Consider the following 19,658-nt stretch of genomic DNA (forward strand, 5'->3'; position numbering starts at 1 on the left):
ACCACTGGATAGGGGGACAGGAAAGGACGATTCCTCCTTTGAGGCTGCTCTGCCATTCAATAAGATCATGGCTAACCCAACTTACCCTGACCACTCCCCATAGGCAATCATTTTCTCAATACTTACTTCATGTAGACTGCCAGGTCAGTGGCTAGAATTGCCTGTTCAACCATTTTCAGTGTGGCTTTATATTCATCTAGAGAAAGGCTGCTCAGAATTTGGTTTCCCTGGAGGCAGCAAGAACATTATTCAAATCATAATCAAGATTTTATAGATACTGTAAAGCTGAAATAAAAACATAAAAAACTGGAAATATTCAGCAGGTCAAGCAGCATGTGGGTAGGGGGAAATAGAGTTATCCTTTCAGATGACAATGCAAGAAAAATAACCTGAAATGTTAACTCTATTTTTCAGATTTTATTTTTGTTTTCTGAAGAAATCAAGAGTTCTGAAAATCTAGTCACTGATTAAAGACCAACCATAACAGCCTTTGATTAACTTCACAGTAGATGCAGAGTGCATCATATATGCCATTAATACCAATAATTTAACCCAATTAATGCTCAATTATGCTGGCAAATGTGTTTGCTCCTTTAGCATCTTTGTCAACAAAAGCCATTTATTTTCTGTTTGTGGCCAGCGAGAAAACATTACAAGTAGGTTCCAAATTCCGACTTGGATGATTAGCAGCTCAAGATTGTTAGATGATTTGGGATGAAGTATGAGATTGCCAGCTCATCGTCAAACAAAACAGATTTGATTAGCATGCTCATGCTTCTGAATTTAATGACTGCCAGGCACTGAGTCATGATAGATAGAATCAAGATGATTTTTAACTCTACCTTCACCTCCTGGACTCTAATGTTTGCAATATGTTATGCTAAAATAGATGTAACAAAATCTCCCAGCAATGCTGCAATAGTTACAGAGAGATAATGGATAGCTGCTGAAAATAAAGCTCTAGCCTTTGTATTATTAGGAGTATCAGCTGTACTCATGAATATGAAACACAAAAATAATAAGTCAGTCACTTACTGGAGTGTTGAGTATCATGACGCACTGGTCAAAATGATGATGTTCCATCATGGAATGACAGTAGAGCTGAGCCAGAGGGTGTTCACTCCTACACAGCATCAATCAAGTAGAGGATTTTCATATTATTTGTTTCACTAAACTACCAAAATAATGCTTTAAACTGGGTTCCTTCTGCAAATGATAATTCACAGTTGATGTAGCTTTTACTTCTCTAAGAAACAAATATTGATTACTAAACTTGAAGGCCAGCAGCTCATCTTTTGTTCAGGCACAGCACAGCCTTCCAGTGCTTAATAGTGAATTCAAGAATGCATTAGAATGTAGGACAGTACAGCACAGGAACAACCAGCTACAAAGCAAATCAAAACCACCCATACACTAATTCCTCCTAACTACGCCATGTCCATATCTCTCCATCTTCCTTACATCCACGTGCCTAACCAAACATCTAATGTATTTGCCTCCTACCACCATAGCTGGCAGCACATTCAAGGCATCTGTGACTCTCAGTAGAAAACTTACCCCTCACGACCCCATTGAACCTTCCCCCTCTCATCTTCAATGCATGCCCTCTGGTATTAGACATTTCGACCCTGGGAAACAGATACTCTCTGTCCACTCTTTCCATATCTCTCATATTCTTGTAAACCTCTATCACATCTCCCCTTGTAGGTTAATGTAGCTATTCTCCTCTGTTCAATCTCCATTCCTTTTGCATTTTTTAAATTTTTGCCCAGAACCTGGAGGCTAGTAGCAAGGCCAACATTATTGTCCATCCCCAATTGCCTGTGGAAGGTGGTGTCAAACTGACTGATTAAACCATGCAGTGCATTTTGTACATGGCACGCACATAACCAGTACATGCCAGTAATGGAGGGAATGAGTGTTTGGAGTGGTTGATGGGTATCAGTAATGGAAGATGTTTCATCCTGGATGGCATTGAATATTTTGTTCAATGTTGTTGGTGCCACACTGACCCAGGCAAGTGGGAAGATTTTTATCACACTTCTTACATGTACCTTGTAGCTAATAGGAAAGGCCTTTGGGAAGTTACTGGATACATTAATGTTGTTGAGCGGGATACTGATGATGCAATGGTAAGGTCACTGAGTGCTGATGCTTAGTGATAAGATTCTCTTTTGTTGGAGGTGGTTACTGCTTGTCATTGCTGCAGAGCAAACTCCTCAGACCATGTTGTCTACAACTTGCAGCATGTGCGCATGGTGAGGTGTAGCAAATGGAAACGAACAATATGAACTCATCAGCAACTATCCCATCTTCTGACCTTTTTAATGGAAAGAAAGCCATTAAGCTGAAGATGGTTGGGGTTAGAACACTGCCCTGAGGAAATTCTAAAGCAATGTTGTTGGCTCAGAAGATCAAACTCCAAGATTCCATTGTGTGACGGATGACTAACCACTGCAGATTTTTCCAGTGATAGTAGTAATATGGTGCTTTGAATCCACATTTGGCCAAAGACTTCCTTCTTACCAAGGACTGTCACTCTCACCTCAACTTTAGAGTTCAGATATTCAGTTCAAAGCTAGAATGATCTCTGAACTCAAACCATCTGGAGAAAGCCCAACTTGGGCATCAATAAGTAGGCAGTAGGTGAATATATGCCACTTGATGGCATTATTGACAACCGACTGAGTGGTAATTGGCCACATTGGATTTGCCCGCCTTTTTTTGTGAATGGGGCATGACTGGGCCACTTTCCACAATGGAGGAAATATACCAATGCTATAACTGTTGCCAAGAAATTTGGCTAGAAGCTCAGTTAATTCTTCAGCACAGACTTTCAGTGCTACATCTGGGCTATTATCTGGCTCCATTAAGTTTGTTGTATCCAAGGCTACTGTTTCTTGGTAGCATGTGGAATAAATCCAATTTGCTAGAGACTGGCTTATGTGATAGCATGCATTTTGGGAGGCAGATGCAATGGATCATCTATTCAACATTTCTAGCTGAACATGGCTGCAGATGCATTTCCTCTAACACTCACATGCTAGGCTCTGCCACCATTAAGAATGGCAATGTTCTTGGACCTTCGTTTCTTCATGATCTTCGTAAATGTCTAGCTCCAGATCTACATGAAAGCTGCAACTTGAAATGTTAGCTCTGTTCTGATGTCCAATATTTTCACTTTCGGCTTTATTTCAAGAACCATACTGTTTTTCTCCCTGAAACAACCTCAGGGAATAACACGAAGGTTGGATTTTGATCGGACAAGGACATGCAGAAGTGTCAATACACAGGGAATCAGTGCAGCTACCAGAGCTATTGCTCCACAGCACGGTGACCCCAGTTCAGTCTGAAACTCCAGTACTGTCTGTGTGAACTTCGTGTGTTCTCTCTGTGACTGAGTGGCTTTCCTCGGGTGCTCTGATTTCCTCCCACACACCAAAGATGAGCAGCTTGGGTGGGGGTGGGGGGTGCGAGTTTATTGGCCAATATAAATTACTTCCATTTTGAAGGTGGGTGGTAGAATTATTGGGGGTTGATGGGACGGTGGGAAAATAAAATATGATTTGTAAGTTGAGGCCCTCTGTTGGTCAGGGTCCGCCGCGGATGTTGCGTCCCAGCTATCCACGTGATACTCAAGGCAGGGCAGTATGATGAGACCATAAGACTTAGGAGCAGAATTAGGCCATTTGGCCCATCAGGTCTGCTCCACCATTCAATCATAGCTGATTCTTTTTGCCCTCTTCCACCCCAGTCCCCAGCCTTCTCCCCGTAACCTTTGCTGCTATGTTCAATCAGGAACCTATCAATCCCTGCCTTAAATACACCCAATGACCTGACCTCCACAGCTGCATGTAGTAACAAATTCCACAAATTCAGCACCTCCTGGCTAAAGAAATTTCTCTATATCTCTGTTTTAACCTCTATCCTGAGGCTCTGCCCCACCATGGAAAGCATCCTTTCCAAATCTATTCTGGCTAGGCCTTTCAACATTTGAAAGGTTTCAATGAGATCCCCCCTCATCCTTACTAGTTCCAGAGAGTACAGACCCTGAGCCATCAAACATTCCTCACAGGATAACCCTTTAATTCCCACTAACATCCTGGTAAACCACCTCTGGATCCTCTCCAATGCCAGCACATCTTTTCTTAGACGGGGAGCCCAAAACTGTTCACAAAACTTAAGGTGAGGCCTCACCACTGCCTTATAAAGCCTCAGCAGCACATCCCTACTGTTGTATTCTAGACCTCTCAAAGTTAATACAAACATTGCATTTGCCTTCCTCAAAACTGCAAGTTAAACTTTAGGGTATTCTGCACAAGGACACTCAATGCCCTTTGCTTCTCAGATTTTTGGATTTTCTTCCTGTTTAGAAAATAGTCTACACGTTTATTTCTCCTACCAAAGTGCACGACCATGCATTTGCCAACGCTGTATTTCATTTGCCACTCTTTTGCCCATTCTCCTGATCTAAGTGCTTCTGCAGTTTCCCTGTTTCCTCAAGTCTACATGCCCCTCCACCAATCTTCATATCATCTGCAAACTTGGCAACAAAGCCATCTATTCCATCAACTAAATCATTGACATACAGCATAAAAAGAAGCAGTCCCAACACTGACCCCTGCAGAACACCACAAGTCACCGGCAGCCAACCAGAAAAGGATCCTTTTATTCCCACTCGCTGCCTCCTACCAACCAGCCAGTACGCTAACCATGTCAGTAACTTTCTTGTAATACCATGAGCTCTTAACTTGGTAAGCAGCCTCATGTGTGGCACCTTGTCAAAGGCTTTCTGAAAGTTCAAATTTACAACATCCACTGTATCCCCTTTTACTATCCTACCTGTAATCCCCTCAAAGAATTCCAACAGGTTTCTCAGGCAAAATTTTCCCTGAAGGAAACCATGCTGACTTTGTCTTGTCCTGTGTCACCAAGTACTCCATCACCTCATCCTTAACAATTGACTCTAACATCTTCCCAAACACTGAGGTCAGACTAACTGGTCTACAATATCCTTTCTGCTGCCTTCCTCCTTTCTTAAAGAGTGGAGTGACATTTGCAATTTTCCAGTCCTCTGGCACCAAACCAGAGTCTAATGATTTTGAAAGATCATTGCCAATGCTTCCATAGTCTCTACCACTACCTCTTTCAGAGCCCTAGGGTGCAGTTCATCTGGTCCGGGTGACTTATGCACCCTTAGGTCTTCCAGCTTTTTGAGCATCTCTCTCTTGTAATAGTAACTGCAAGGCATATCCTGATGAGGGAGGGGTAGAAGTTTATTTAAAGTGAATCCATTTTTATGTTGTAGTTGCGTAAGTCATTGGTGAGGTTGCACGCATACAATTTTGGTCATCTTGTTGAAGGCAAATGTGGTTAAACTGAAAAGAGTGCAAAAAGATCTATGAGGATTTTGCCAAGACCAGAGGGCCTGATTTATAAGCAGAGGTTCTTTAATCCTTGGAATATGGGAGAATGAGTGGGTGACCTTATAGAAATGTTTTAAATTGTACCAGTGTTCTCCCCAGGGTAGGGGAAAACTAGGGCCACAGATTTAAGATGACAGAGAATGAATTAAAAGGGACGAGGAGCATCTTTGGGTATATGGAACATGATGCCGGAAGAAGTGGGTGAGGCAGGTATATTAGCATCATTTAGGAAGCCCTTCGATAGGTATATGGAGGGGTGTGGTTTAGAGGGATAAGGGCCAAACACAGGAGATTGGAGAACTGGTCAGCATTAGGCTGTAAGGCCTTTATCCATGCTGTATTGCTGTATGATTGATTCTAATTTAAGCATTTGGCAGCCTAAGAAACACAAGCATTAATGTTATCGCAATGAAAACAGCGTGGGGCAAATTAGACCAAATTTCCTGGAATTTACAGAGGATTAAAAGGCTGGAGAAAGTTATAGATTTGGGAGAGACTGAAGCCCTGAATTCATTCGCAAACCAGTCAAAGACACAGTATAACGACACCAGTACTAATATCCATTCACTGTCGAGAATATGTTTGACTCATTACATTTACCTCTTTATGAAAGCATTATTCACACCTCTGTGGTCCAGATCATGACTTAGTGTTGCTATGATGAGAGCTAAAATCTCTAGATCTGTTAACTTGCTCTGTAACAAAAGGCAACAGGACTTTAAAATTCTAAATTTGAGAAAATATTCTATTTTAAGAGTAGGTGGATGTTAAACAAGTGGAGGAAGAGGTATGCAAAATCACTGTTATACTCAAGATCTATCTAACATGAGGGATCACAACTGAGCCTGAATAATAATCAGCAGCAATAATAGAGCACATAAATGCAAAATGAATAGGAACAAACCTGAATCCTGCCAGACTTCAGCACAGCAAACATACATTGAGTGGTATTGAATGCATGCCTCCAATTGTGATATGCTACATGCCTTCGATAGTTTTTTTTAACAGTTAAAATCCAACGGCAAAGAACCTGTGAGAGGGGGAAAAGAATCAATAGTTATGTAACTGCGACTTTATAGAAAGAAATATTCAACTTGGATCAACGCAATGGTGCTACTGCTCATTAGATTCACAGAGTCGGCCCAGTGAGTCCATGCTGACCAAGATGTCAATCTAAGCTAGTGCAATTTACCCATGTTTCCCTCTAAACCAGGGGCTCCCATCCTGGGGTTCACAGGCCCCTCAGTTAATCGTAGGGGTCCAAAGCATAAAAAAAGCTGGGAACCCCTTCTCCAAACCTTTCTGATCCAGACACCTATCCAAGTGTCTTTGAAATGCTGTGAATGTACCTGCCTTAATCACGACCTCTGGCAGTCTATTTGATATGCTAACTACCTGCTGGGTAAAATACTTGCCCCTCAGGTTCCTATTAAATTTTTCCCCTCTCACCATGCCCTCAATTTCTTGTTTCTCCAACCATTCCACATCCTCATAAACCTTTTCTGCTCTCTTTCCAGCTTAATGGCATCATATCTTTAGCAAAGTGACCCAAAGTAAGCACAATATTGCAAACATGGCCTCACCAATATCCTGTACAAATGCAGCATTTCATTTTCTATATTCACTGATGCCCTGTCCACCACTGTGTCTATCGGTGACGTCACCTTCAGGGAACATGTACTTCCTCAACCTCTCTGTTGTACAACACTCCCCAGGGCAGCTCACCGCATGCGGAATGATTTTTCCTGCCGGATGGGATGGTTTGAGTATCTCAGAAACTGATTTCTGGGGATTTTCATGCACAATAGTCTCTAGAATTTACAGAGAATGATGCGATTAAAAAAAAAGCGGTAGTTCTGTGGGTGAAAATGCCTTGTTAATGAGAAAGGAAAATGGTCAGACTGGTTCAAGCTGACAGAAAGGCAACAGTAACTCAAATAACCACACGTTACAACGGTGGTGTGCAGAAGAGCATCCCTGAACCCACATGTTGAACCTTAAAGTGGATGGGCTACAGCAGAAGATGACCGCAGACATACACTCAGTGTCCATCTTGTTAGGCACAGGAGGTACCAAGTAAAGCAGCCACTGAGTGTATATTACAAATAACCGAGATCCTAGCATTGATCCTTGTGGAACACCACCGGTCACAGACCTCAGTCGGAATAGCCCCCCTTCACTCTTATTCTCCATCTAAGTCAGTGCTCACTTCAGATTCCAGTCATTACAAACCACAAAACAAGCCAGAAGCCTTGGCATTGTGATGGACTGTGACTTAAATTTTAACTGCACATTAAGGCAATTACAAAGTCAGCCTACTGCCATCTTAAAAATATAGCAAGAGTTAAAGGAGTTAGGTCTCAGCAAGATTTAGAAAAACTCGTCTATGCATGTATCTTTAGTAGGCTTAACTGCTGTAATGGCGTTTTCACAGATCTCTGCAAAAAATCCCTCAGACAGCAGCAGCTCATTCAGACTGGTGCCACTATTGTCCTCACTAAGACCAGGAAAGTAGAACATATCATCCCAGTTCTCAAATCGCTATACTGGCTGTCTATCAGAGTATTGAGTTTAAAGTCTTACTGTTTTATAAAGCACTGAATGACCTGGGGCCAAAATACATCCCCGATCTCTTGCTGCATTATAGACCCTCCTGAGCTCTCGGGTCTGCTTACTGTCCCCAGGGTCAAACCTAAACACGGTGAAGCAGCTTTTAGTTACCATCTTCTATGGTGTAATTGTCAATTTAGAAGCCAATCTAAGTAAGATTTTGCTTTATATTTTCTGATTATTTACTTTAGCAAATGTAATGTCCAGGTTCAACTGGTGTAATATGAATCTGTCTTTAGATTACTGATTCATTAGGCTATTTTGCTTAAAAAATTAGTTCCAGTTTCTCAAACAGTGATGGGGAGGCAGGGACTGAGATGTGGGGGGAATAGGTAGTGATAAATGAGTGAGTTTGAAAGTGTTCTAAGTTAGTTAATCAGTCTTCTATAATCCCACTACTGCAGTGAAATTTCAATGCAATGGATTACTTGTGCACGCAATCATTTCGTCCATTTTCAGGGCAGGGAATTCAGTACCATCAAGTTTGTAAACTGGACCCAGTTCTGCAAACTTTATAGTTGCATGCTGTTGTTTCTAAGTTATTTAGCAATATTTGGGAAATAGACCTAGCACTTCTGGCTTAGCTTTGCTGAGGCTTATCTAGTATTAGTTGCATTGGCATGAACATCGAATTCTCCAACTTCCGGTAATTCCCTCCCTCTCCCTTCCCCCATCCCAGTTCTACACCGCCTCCTCTTCCAGCTGCCTATCACCTCTCTCATGATTCTGCCTTCTTCTACTACCCATAGTGTTTTCCCCTTACATTCCTTCTTCACCTTTCCTGCCTATCCCCTCCCTGCTTCCCCTCCCCCACCCCTTGATCTTTCCTCTGATTGGTTTTCCACCCTCCCCCCACCTTCTTTATAGGGCCCCTGCCCCCTCCCTCTTCAGTCCTAATGAAGGGTCTCAGCCCGAAACATTGACTGCTCGTTTCCACGGATGCTGCCCGACCTGCTGAGTTCCTCCAGCTTGTTGTACGTGTTGCTTTGACCCCAGCATCTGCAGTGTACTTTGTGTTGGTCAATTACATTATATGCTACGCATTGAATCTTTCCCTACTTCCAGAAGAAATTAGAGCTTTGGGGACAAACCTATAAACTTTTACTATTAATTCAAAAAATACCAGAAGCACATTTGGAATGGATGATATACATGAAGTAGAAGATTAAAAATATGTCTCAAGCTGAAAGCATTTACCACATAGGGTAAGATAAGCTACTCATCTTGTTTTATTTGTGTACTGTACTTAGTTTCCTCACACTAGAGAATAAATGGCTTTGTTCAATTCCCAATATGAAAAAATATTCTCATCTATGCAGTGGGAGTTTTTGAATGATTATTCACCATATTGCTTACACTGTATTAACAATTTATACTGAATATTGGCAAGACTAGAAGCTGAAAGCTGTCAAAGGATGTCCTCCATCTGTGAAATAGATCTGAATCACCGTGAAAGTTCTTGGGATTTTCCTATACAATTTTCAATTTTATTTGAACATAAACATCAGTTAGTCGTGACAGAACGTTAGCAAGAGAATGGCTGCTTAACTAAAAAAAAATTGTAATGACTTATTATAAACTAATCTTTAAACATATTGAAGATTTCAATATTTAAAAATTTAAGGATATTAAAGATTATTTTACTATTTTAAAATTATCTAAACATCAAACCATAGTTCCCTTTCTTTCAATGCAGACAATGAGAAATGAGGGCAAAACACTTCCCACAAAAAGGTAAATAGAAAGGTAATTTGTCCTGAATGAGCTTTGCAGCTGAAAAACATTGATAAGGACAAACTCTCTCAAGCAGGGAATGACAGCAAATAAATAACAAGGAAATTTAGAAATAACTGTTCATAAGAGAATGTTTTTATTTAATATGGTAACATCAGGAGCTCTTTATCATTTACAGCATTAACAGAGCTCTGAGCATCAAATACCAGCCAAGGAGAGCAGGGCTGCGAAAATACAACACGGTTAGAATTTTTCAAAGGGATGTAATAGGCTGGACTTTTCAGGTAATTCCAACTATACTTCTTATGTAAGTGCCAACAACATTTAGGTTTTTGCACATAATAAAAGTGTTGCAGTGAGTTTTTCAATAATTTCAATGGAGGACAGCTGTAACAGACCATGATAAGTATTACTATTGTTTAAAAAGTAGTTTAAAATTATTTAATTTCATTTAAATGTTTTTGTTTTAACATTTTAAAAATTTTTTTATCAATATTTTATTATTTATAACAATTTGAATATTGTTAATAGATTCTAGTAATTCTTAAATGTTTCTGAAAGGTAGAAGTTTTAATTGCTTTTGATGCATGGTTACGTTGGTTGTCAAAGATTTTGTTAACTGTGTTATGCCTGAGGGTTGTTCTTCACCCACCTTCCCGACTCACATTGTGATGCTATTGGAAAATGTGGCATCGTACAGGCTCACTCAGCTGAAGGTCAGGTCAATCTATTTCAACAAGGTCCCAAACAAGTGGGTGGCAAACTTCTGACAGATAATTTCAAGCTTGTAAAGATGGTAGCAGCTTTGGATTCAGAGTTTTGTTGCCAATTCCTCATTTCTACTTGAGAATACAGGAGAACAGAATAAAAGCATTTACCTTTATCGACACAGAACTAGTACAGGTGTCTCCCGCTTTATGCCACTTCGCTTTTACAAAAGACCTACATTAATAACCTGTTTTCGCATTACAAAGAGGATTTTTGCTTTTACAATAAAATTTCCCATAGAAATTAATGGTTCTTCACTTTACACCATTTCGGCTTAAGAAAGATTTCATAGGAACACTCTACCTTTGTGAAGGTGGGGGGGGGGGGAACAGCTGTACTTCTCAACCCACTTGCAAACCAAATGGTTGCAAGTTTCATAAATTCTACCAATTTCATATTGAGAATGTAGGAAAGATACATGGGTTCTAAACTACATTCTAGTTTAAAGAATTTGATTCAAAGTTATGTAAAATGTAATCAATTTCTTCCTTTTTCTAAACAAATCAGGTTCTTGTATCTATGATATAAAGTGCTCACAATTCAATGTTTTTAACAGTACTTTCTTCATCCCTCCTACCAAAATACATTACTGTCTTCCTTTCTACCAATATACAAAATTCAACTCAATGGTGGCTCTCAAAATTAGTTATACCTCATACTTCATCTGAAAATTCTGTAAAAAGTTCAGGTCTGTGAACATCCGGATGGTAGCCAATGTTGTCTCAACTTCAGACAAGTCAAAATCACTGAAGCTAAAATCTAGAAGCTTAAGTGAATGAGCAGAAGGTACTGTCTTGACCTATAAAAAAGAAAATAATTCCTATAAGAATGAACAGAACATAAGATGAATGGTTACCAAGATTTACTGTTTTTCCTATTTTAATTTTTATTTCTAATTAAGACATGATGTGACAGAACAAGTAATTGTTCAGAAAGCACTGAAATACAAGTTTCTTTAAGTCAATTCATAATAATATCCTCAACGACTGTAATCATGCTTATTTTAACCATTGCTGTTCATTTCAACCTTTCTGGAGCCTTTCACATGATGAAACACAGTAACTTCCTCCAACACAATTCCTTCATAGTTCAGAAGGTCCTTTTCACTGTTTCATCTGCAATACAGGCAGAGAATTAACAGTAATTCTATCCTTTCTATTTTGGTGTATCCAAGGATTGTAATGGGGGACTTCAATAAGCAAGGGGATTTGGGAAAATCAGGTTGGCGTTGGATCACAAGAAAGGGAATTTGTTGAATGCCTACAGGATGGCTTCTTAGAGCAGCTTGTGGTTGAGCCAACTCAGGGAAAAGCTATTTTAGTTTGGGTGTTGTATAATAATCCAGATTTTATTAGGGAGCTTAAGATAAAGAAATGGTTAGGAGACAGCGATCATAATATGATTGAATTCATGCTGCAATTTGAGAGGGAGAAATGTAAGTCACATATATCAGTATTGCAATGGAATAAAGGGAATTACAGAACCATGAGAGAGGAGCTTGCCCAGTGGATTAGAGGGGGATAGTGGCAGGGATGATGGCAGAGCAGAGGTGGCTGAAGTTTCTGGGAGTAGTTCACAAGGCGCAGGATAGATATGTCCCACAGAAAAGTAGTTCTCAAATGGAAGGGGTAGGCAACTGTGGCTGACAAGGGAAATTAAGGACTGCATAACATCCAAGGAAAGGGCATATAGGTAGCGAAAGTGACTAGGAAGTTGGATGATTGGGAGCAAAAGGCAACTAAAAAAGCTATAAGAAGAGAAAAGACAAAATATTAGGGCAAACTAGCTAATGATATAAAGTAGGATACTAAAACTTTTTCCAGTTATATAAAGAGCAAAAGGGAAGTGAAAACTGATAGTGGACCACTGGAAAATGATGCTGGTGAGGTAGTAATTTGGGACAAGGAAATGACAGATGAACTTAATGAGTACTTTGCATTAGTCTTCACTGCGGAAGACACTAGCAGTGTGTCAGAGGGCAGGAGTGAGTGCCATTGATATTACAAAGGAAAAAGTGTTAGGCAAACTCAAAGGTCTAAAGGGGGACAAGTCAACTGAACCTGATGGACAACATCACAGAGTTCTGGAAGAGGCTGTTGAAGAGATAACAGATGCATTGGTTACCACTTGACTCTGGCATGGTTCCAGAGAACTGTAAAATTGCAGATGTCACCCCACTCTTTAAGAAGGGAGGAAGGCAAAAGAAAGGAAATTATAGGCCAGTTAGCCTAACCTCAGTGGTTGGGAAAGTGCTGGAGTACATTATTTGGGATGAAGTTTCGGGGTACTTGGAGACTAATGTTAAAATATGTCAAAGTCAGCATGGTTTCTGGAAAGGGAAATCTTAACTGACAAATCTGTTAGAGTTCTTTGAGGAAGTAACAAGTAGGGTGGACAAACAAGACAGTGAATGTCATTTACTTAGATTTTCAGAAGGTATTTGATAAGGTGCTATATATGAGGCTGCTTAACAAGATAAAATCCCATAGCATTACAGGTAAAATACTGGCATGGATAGAGGAATGGCTGACAGACAGGAGGCAGCAAGTGGGAATAAACAGGTCTTTTTCTAGTTGGCTGCCAGTGACTACTGGTGTTCCTCAGGGGTCAGTATTGGGACCGCTACTTTTCATATTGTTTGTTAATGATTTAGATAATGGAATCATTAGCTTTGTGGGCAAAGTTTGCAGATGATACAAGGACAAGTGGAGGGGTAGGTAGTGCTGAGGAAGCAATGCTAGTGCAGAAGGATTTAGACAAATTGGAAGAATGGGTAAAAATATGGCAGATGGAACACAGTTGGGAAATGTATGATAATGTATTTTGGTAAAAGGAACAAAAGTGCAGATTACTATCTAAATGGGGAGAAACTTCAAACATCAGAGGTGCAAAGGGACTTAGGTGTCCTTGTGCAAGACTCCCAGAAGGTTAACTTACAGGTTGAGCCTGTGGTGAAGAAGGCAAATACACTGTTGGCATTTACTTCAAGAAGAATAGAATATAAAAGCAAGGAGATAATTCTGAGCCTTTTTAAGGCACTAGACAGGCCGCATTTGGAGTATTGTCAACAGTCCCGTATCTCTGAAAGGATGTGTTGTCATTGGAGAGAGTCCAGTGGAGGTTCATGAGGATGATTCCCGGAATGAAGGGGTTAACATATGAGGAGCGTTTCGCAGCCTTGGGCCTGTACTCACTGGAATTTAGAAGAATGCTGGGGGATCTCATTAAAACCTGCCAAATTTTGAAAGGACTCGATAAGTTGGATATTGAGAGGAAGTTTCCTATGGTGGAGGTATCCAAAATTAGAGGTCACAGCCTCAAAATTGAGGGGTGACCCTTTAGAACAGAGTTAAGGAGGAATTGTTTTTAGCCAGAGAGTAGTGAATCTGTGGAATGCTCTGTCACAGACAGCTGTGAGGGCCAAGACCATGGGTATATTTAAGGCAAAACTTGATCCTTTCCTGATTGGTCAGGGCATCAAAGCTTATGGTAAGAAGGCAGGTGTATGGAGTTGAGTGGAATCTGGGATCAGCCATGATGGAACAGCAGATCAAATATGATGGCCTAACTCATCTTCAATGTCTCAGATTCTATGTGTATCCCTCTCTTCATTACATCTGTAGAATGCCCTTTAGAGAAATAATTCAGAGATTTTTCTTCATACACACTTACATATATGAAATTTTCCATACAATGACATCTACCTCCAACTATCTCCCCTTTTCAATGTATTATCAAACTGTTTGTCTTATATCCATTCTTGGATACTTCACTATTTCCCCTTGATTAACCTTGGAAGGAACAAAGGTTTTGACACTTACACCACTGATGAAACTCTGTAAATTTACCTGCCCAAATATCAGAAGTTAGCAGATATGGTCACAACCTAGGTGTAATTAAAATTTTAATTAAATATATACAAAATAACAGTATGCAGATGAAAAAAAAGTGTTTTTACCGCTGTTACCTGAAGCTCCTCAGTTTCATTTTCAGTAGCAGATGCATGATATGAAAGTACCTAAAAAGATCATCGAAGTATGTTCTGAACACATTATTATGCCTGAAATTAACATCAATATTTTTCATCTATTTACATAAATTAGTTACATTTCAATTAATTAAAGAGTAATTTATATTTTTGTAACTACTTAATTGACTTTCCACAATCTCTAAATTTAATCACGGCGGAAAAAGCTTTCTGACTGTATAGGCTGCCTGGAGGTCATTGTCCAAACAAGGCTGAAGTCAAGTTCCCACTGATGGATGCTCCTCTTCGTGGAATGGTCATGACAGTGAGACTTCCAAGGTTCTGCAAGCCACTCGACTTTTGAACGGCAGGTGTCACCGTGGGTATCCAACAGGAAGCAAACACAAAGGGTGGAACAGGTCAGGCAATTATGCAGCCCTTAGAATTTCACAGAATGGAGGCAAACTTTCAATGTAAGTAATCTGCATGCACTTCCCACCCATTGTAATCCTTCAACATATTCTGTTCTTTTTGTGTTTCTTCTGGTTGCTTCTTAACGAAAATCCATATCAATATTCCCATTTTCTAACCAGTTATCTTCAGTTCCTAAACCAAGAGGAACTAAAGGGAATCTGCCATAACCAGCTGGTAAAATGGAAAATTCTTCTTTAAAATATGCATTTGATTTCTGAGGATGAAGGGTCAGTGGAAACCGTAGAGGTGGGAAGTTTTAGAAAGAGCAAATCTCCAGTGAGAAAGCAAAGTTGGTAGAATTCTTAAAATTTGAATATCCCAGAACAAACCTACACCAATGAGTTCATTATCTGTAATGCCTGTCACAGAGGACAGCAGGAAGGACCCGACAATCCCCAGTGTCAGTGGCCTTTAATCTGGAATACTGTAAAGGACAGCATCTTCTCATGTATTACAGCCTGAGTATTTAGGAGTCTAGGCCTTGATTATGTGTTATATTCTGTGGGCTAACAACTAGCACAAGACTCTCCCAGGCTACACAGGTCAAAACCAAAGAAGTTTCTTATAAAGGGCTCTTTGTAAGCCATAATCCCTACCTATCAGCCCTAATTTAGTCATCCACATCTAAACTTTTCTGAATATAGATAATATTATAAGGGCTGATGTTACTCAGAAGTAAATTTGCAGATTCGATAGGTGGGACAGAAAAACACTGATTGAAACTTAGCACATTAACTATTTATAAACAAACAGTGAAACCTAATTACCCATAGCCTTGTCTTCCTCAATATAGATAATATTCTTTAGGCTGGTGTTATGTGGACTCAGTAGGTGGGACAAAGACATGTTGCAAGTAGGCACATTAACCATTTATTTACAAACAGCAAAGTCAAACAAGTAGTTACTTATGTCCCAAGTTGCAAAACTACAATGTTAATCATTCAGTAAGACTTCTAACTCAGGCAGGTACTTTGTTAAGCCCCCCCAAGTTACACAACTACAACACTAAACAGGTACTTATCTAAGTATGTGAACAGGCCCAACTTCCTGCAGCACACTTTCTCAAGGTGCCTTCAGCCCTGGTTGCAGCCCAGTCTGAAGGGGAGCTCCATAACGAAAAGAGACTGAGGCTCTCGCACGTGCTATTCTTGTATCCCTAGGGTGCCCAGTACCCGAAGCTGGTGCCATGGCATGAAAGTCAGCCAATGGGAGAAAGCTGCCGCATCCTTTAATCAGGCCAATCCATGACTGGCACAGCAGGAAGCAGCTTTTGAAGAGCAGAAAGATTAACCTTTCATGTTACAGCTGCATATAGCAGGAATGAGAGGGTCAGGCCATAACAAAAGGTTTCCTTTGGATAGTGACTTGAGATATATGTAAATGCATTAGTATCAGTGCTTGATCAATTCCTTCAGTGAGTATAAAGCATTTGGAGAGTAATTGTAATATTATATCTCTAGCTATAGTATTTCTGGACGAGCAAAATACTTGGGGAAGGAAGATCAAAGGATAAGGATGGACCAAATAATGAGCTTGGAAGGTTGCGACGGAAATCAAAGGCTCCATCTTTATGTCCCTTACCTCAAGGGTCACCATCTGTTTTGCCATTGCCATTTCAACAGTTTCATACATTTGAGTGTTCTGTATGCCCAAGCCACAAAAAATGGCAAATGCTTCCAAAAACTGCTCATCGTTTTTGTTGAAGGCCTTGATTTTGTCAAAAGTTTCACCTATTTTGTTCACCAGCTGGCAGACACCTGCAGAGCACAATCACAGATAATTAAAATCATAATTTAACTGTGACTATGTTTTAACAGTTGTGTGTTTAGGTTTGGTTCATTGTAAGTAGTTGTTTGAAATTATGTTACACAGAGGTTGGAATAATGGGCACCTATTTGCCAGCATGATGCAATCTTTTACAGCCACAAAGCAAACTGATATTCTGGTGGATTATTCAAATTCTTCCAATTTTATTTAGAAGTATCTGTCACTTAGAGCAGCTGAGCTACAAAGCCAGACTCACAGTTCTTGTACAGTTTCTCTGGGAGTGTTGTTAAAGGAACCACATATAAAGTACTAATACATAACTGAAAGTCATTAATCAGCCCTATGCCTATTCTTCGTGGATCTTTGATCTGTTATTTGACAAATGGGGAGGTGACGTAAAACTTCACCGAAGTGATCATTTTAACCCAACTTGTCTACTAAGAAACAAACAGGATCAATTCTTCCTTTGCAGCCCAAGCTTGCATTTGAAAAAGACCATGTGTCTTTGAGTGTGTTTAGCTTTTAAATACTGCATGTTCTGGCAACTATTAACTTTCTGCTTTCTCCCATAAGATTATTAAGATTTTTAAATGTATAACAAATGCTATATATTGTAAAAAGGAAGTAATTCCAGGATTTCTGACAACATTGATCTTCTGAAGTTAGAGTACAAAATCTGAATCTGGTGCCCTCCCAATTTGATTTCTGTTTGCAAATAATTAAGCTAATCTCCTAATATGCTAGCTTTCAATGCCTTTGTAAATATTTTATCGGACAATTTTGGAACCTCGTTTGGAAACTATGGCGCCTGTGGGCATTTCCTTGGCACAGTTAATGTGAAAACTATAGATTTGTGGTATCCTTGTCTCAATCAGGGCATTTTGCAGATAACTACCCATGATTGCTGTGATTAATCAAAACGTGTTTCTCATTGAATCATTCATAATCCAGAAAAGTACAAGGTGAATTGAATCAATCATGGTCTATTTTGTCTTACAATTCTTATGTTTTAAAATCAGCCTGTAAAATAGTACTATATAGTATATAATGCCAATTTCATGAATAGCTTTATATTTAAGAATCTATTTTCACGTGTAATCTAAATGTAGTGATACTTTAGTATTATATCACTCATGCACAAAAAATTATGCACCAAAGAAACAACAATTTGTATTCATTTGATGCAGAGATTAAGGGCTGCATACCTTATTCTACATTAGAATGACAGAAGCAATTTTTGATATTGCTTTCCAAGTCTTAAGGGTGGAAGCAGAATGTCTTTGTAAAATACTCTGATGGCAAGCTTATTCAAGATTCTAGGGTGTTATCAGACCCTTGCACAACATTTTCAATCAACAGATTTTCAGGGGCTTTATTAATCATTTGTGTACATTGCTACATTTCTATTTATGTTATTTTTCACTGCCAATTTTAAAATGTGTAGGGATCGTATGTCATTTTAATGAGACAAATTTTATATAAAATCAATCAGAATAATTTTAACAAAACCCATACTGTCACTGTTAACATTAGTCAAGTAATAATCAACAGATGAAAAGGTATACGAGACAAAGCTATACAAAGAAGCAACAGTGGTTCAGAAAATAATTCAGATTAGGCTGACAGGAAGTTCAGAAGGTAAAAGATAATAACATGCACTGAAAATAGGTTTCAGCATGACAGCAGGTGTAAATCATTAAACACTTGGGTGCAAAAATTATGAAAACATGATTATTTCATCAGTCACAATTACAAATGCATTTAGAACAAAGAGCATAGAAAGGTACAGCAGATTACGGGCCCAACCCTTCCATCCTACGTGGTCCATAATCCTCAAATTTTATTTTTTCCATTTGTCTATCTGAGTTTCTTAAATAATATATCAGCCCTGACACCAGCCCCGGCAGTACATTCCAGACACTTAATTCAAGCACCATCCTGGTAATTATCTTTCTCTAAAGCGTCCACATTCTTCCTATGATAAAACAACCAGAAATAAACACAATACTCCAGATATGGTCTAACCAGAGTCTTATAGATTGGCAATAGTACCTCATGTTAACATTGAACTGATTAGATGTTAAGCATGCTTTACTACAACATCGTTTTGTCATCAATTTCCTAAAAGGATCAAGTATTTCAACTCCACAAAGTAAATAATTAAGAACTAAATTATATTTTTTAACTCAAGGATATCCAAAAAAAAGTCTTCTTTGTGTAAGGGAATTTGCACATTATGATGACTCAGCATTTGATTTTCTTTCTCTCTTCTTATTATTACCCAATTAATTACACCTAGCCCTTGATAACTTTTCCATGTGAATATTTCCACATAGGTTCCAATTTCTGTACCCACCCCTAAAACCCTTTGCTGGAAACACTCCCAATCCACCCGCACCTGATTGTTTGCATCACCTGAGATCTCTTTCTTTCATCAGAGGCTAGTATAAGTATTTGGAAGCTCCAAGCTTTTGACAAGAATCTGGAAGCAGGGTGAGAAAACTACTGGGTAGAATCTCTGCTTAAAGTAGGCTCTGACATCTCCCCTTCAGAATCTTTCCTTTGTGATGTATATATCCTGTTCCTTCCGAGTTGTTTCCAGAAATTCCAGACATTGCTGCTCTGCTGTCATCCCTGCTAGTGTTCTTTTCCGATCAACTCTGGCCAACTCTTCTCTCATGCCTCTGTAATTCCCTTTACTCCATTGTAATACTGATACATCTGACTTTAGTTTCTGCTTCAAATTTTGGGGTGAATATGACCATATTATGATCACTTGCCACTAATGGTTCTTTTATCTTAATCTCCCTAATCAATTCCGGTTTATTACACAACACCCAATCCAGAATAGCTGATCCCCCAGTGAGCTCAACCACGAGCTGCTCTAAAAAGCCAGCTTGTAGGTCTTCTAG

At 39.4% G+C, this 19,658-nt stretch overlaps 1 protein-coding gene across 4 annotated transcripts in view; it reads right to left on the minus strand.

Moving 5' to 3' along the window:
- The window catches only part of pde5ab (phosphodiesterase 5A, cGMP-specific, b), a 124,927-nt gene that overhangs the window by 22,742 nt on the left and 82,527 nt on the right, over positions 1 to 19,658 (minus strand). For 3 of the 4 annotated variants that reach the window (XM_059988754.1, XM_059988756.1, XM_059988753.1), the window contains exons 10-16: positions 16,561 to 16,736; positions 14,497 to 14,556; positions 11,191 to 11,337; positions 6,331 to 6,456; positions 6,027 to 6,121; positions 1,036 to 1,123; positions 127 to 227 (exon numbers count right to left, since the gene is read on the minus strand). In XM_059988754.1, coding sequence (XP_059844737.1) covers positions 127 to 227; positions 1,036 to 1,123; positions 6,027 to 6,121; positions 6,331 to 6,456; positions 11,191 to 11,337; positions 14,497 to 14,556; positions 16,561 to 16,736 — 793 coding nt within the window. The remainder of the gene's footprint in view (positions 1 to 126; positions 228 to 1,035; positions 1,124 to 6,026; positions 6,122 to 6,330; positions 6,457 to 11,190; positions 11,338 to 14,496; positions 14,557 to 16,560; positions 16,737 to 19,658) is intronic. The other variant, XM_059988755.1, reaches the window with a different exon arrangement.

Source organism: Hypanus sabinus, chromosome 14 (assembly GCF_030144855.1).
Source record: "Hypanus sabinus isolate sHypSab1 chromosome 14, sHypSab1.hap1, whole genome shotgun sequence".
Taxonomy (NCBI): Eukaryota; Metazoa; Chordata; class Chondrichthyes; order Myliobatiformes; family Dasyatidae; genus Hypanus; species Hypanus sabinus.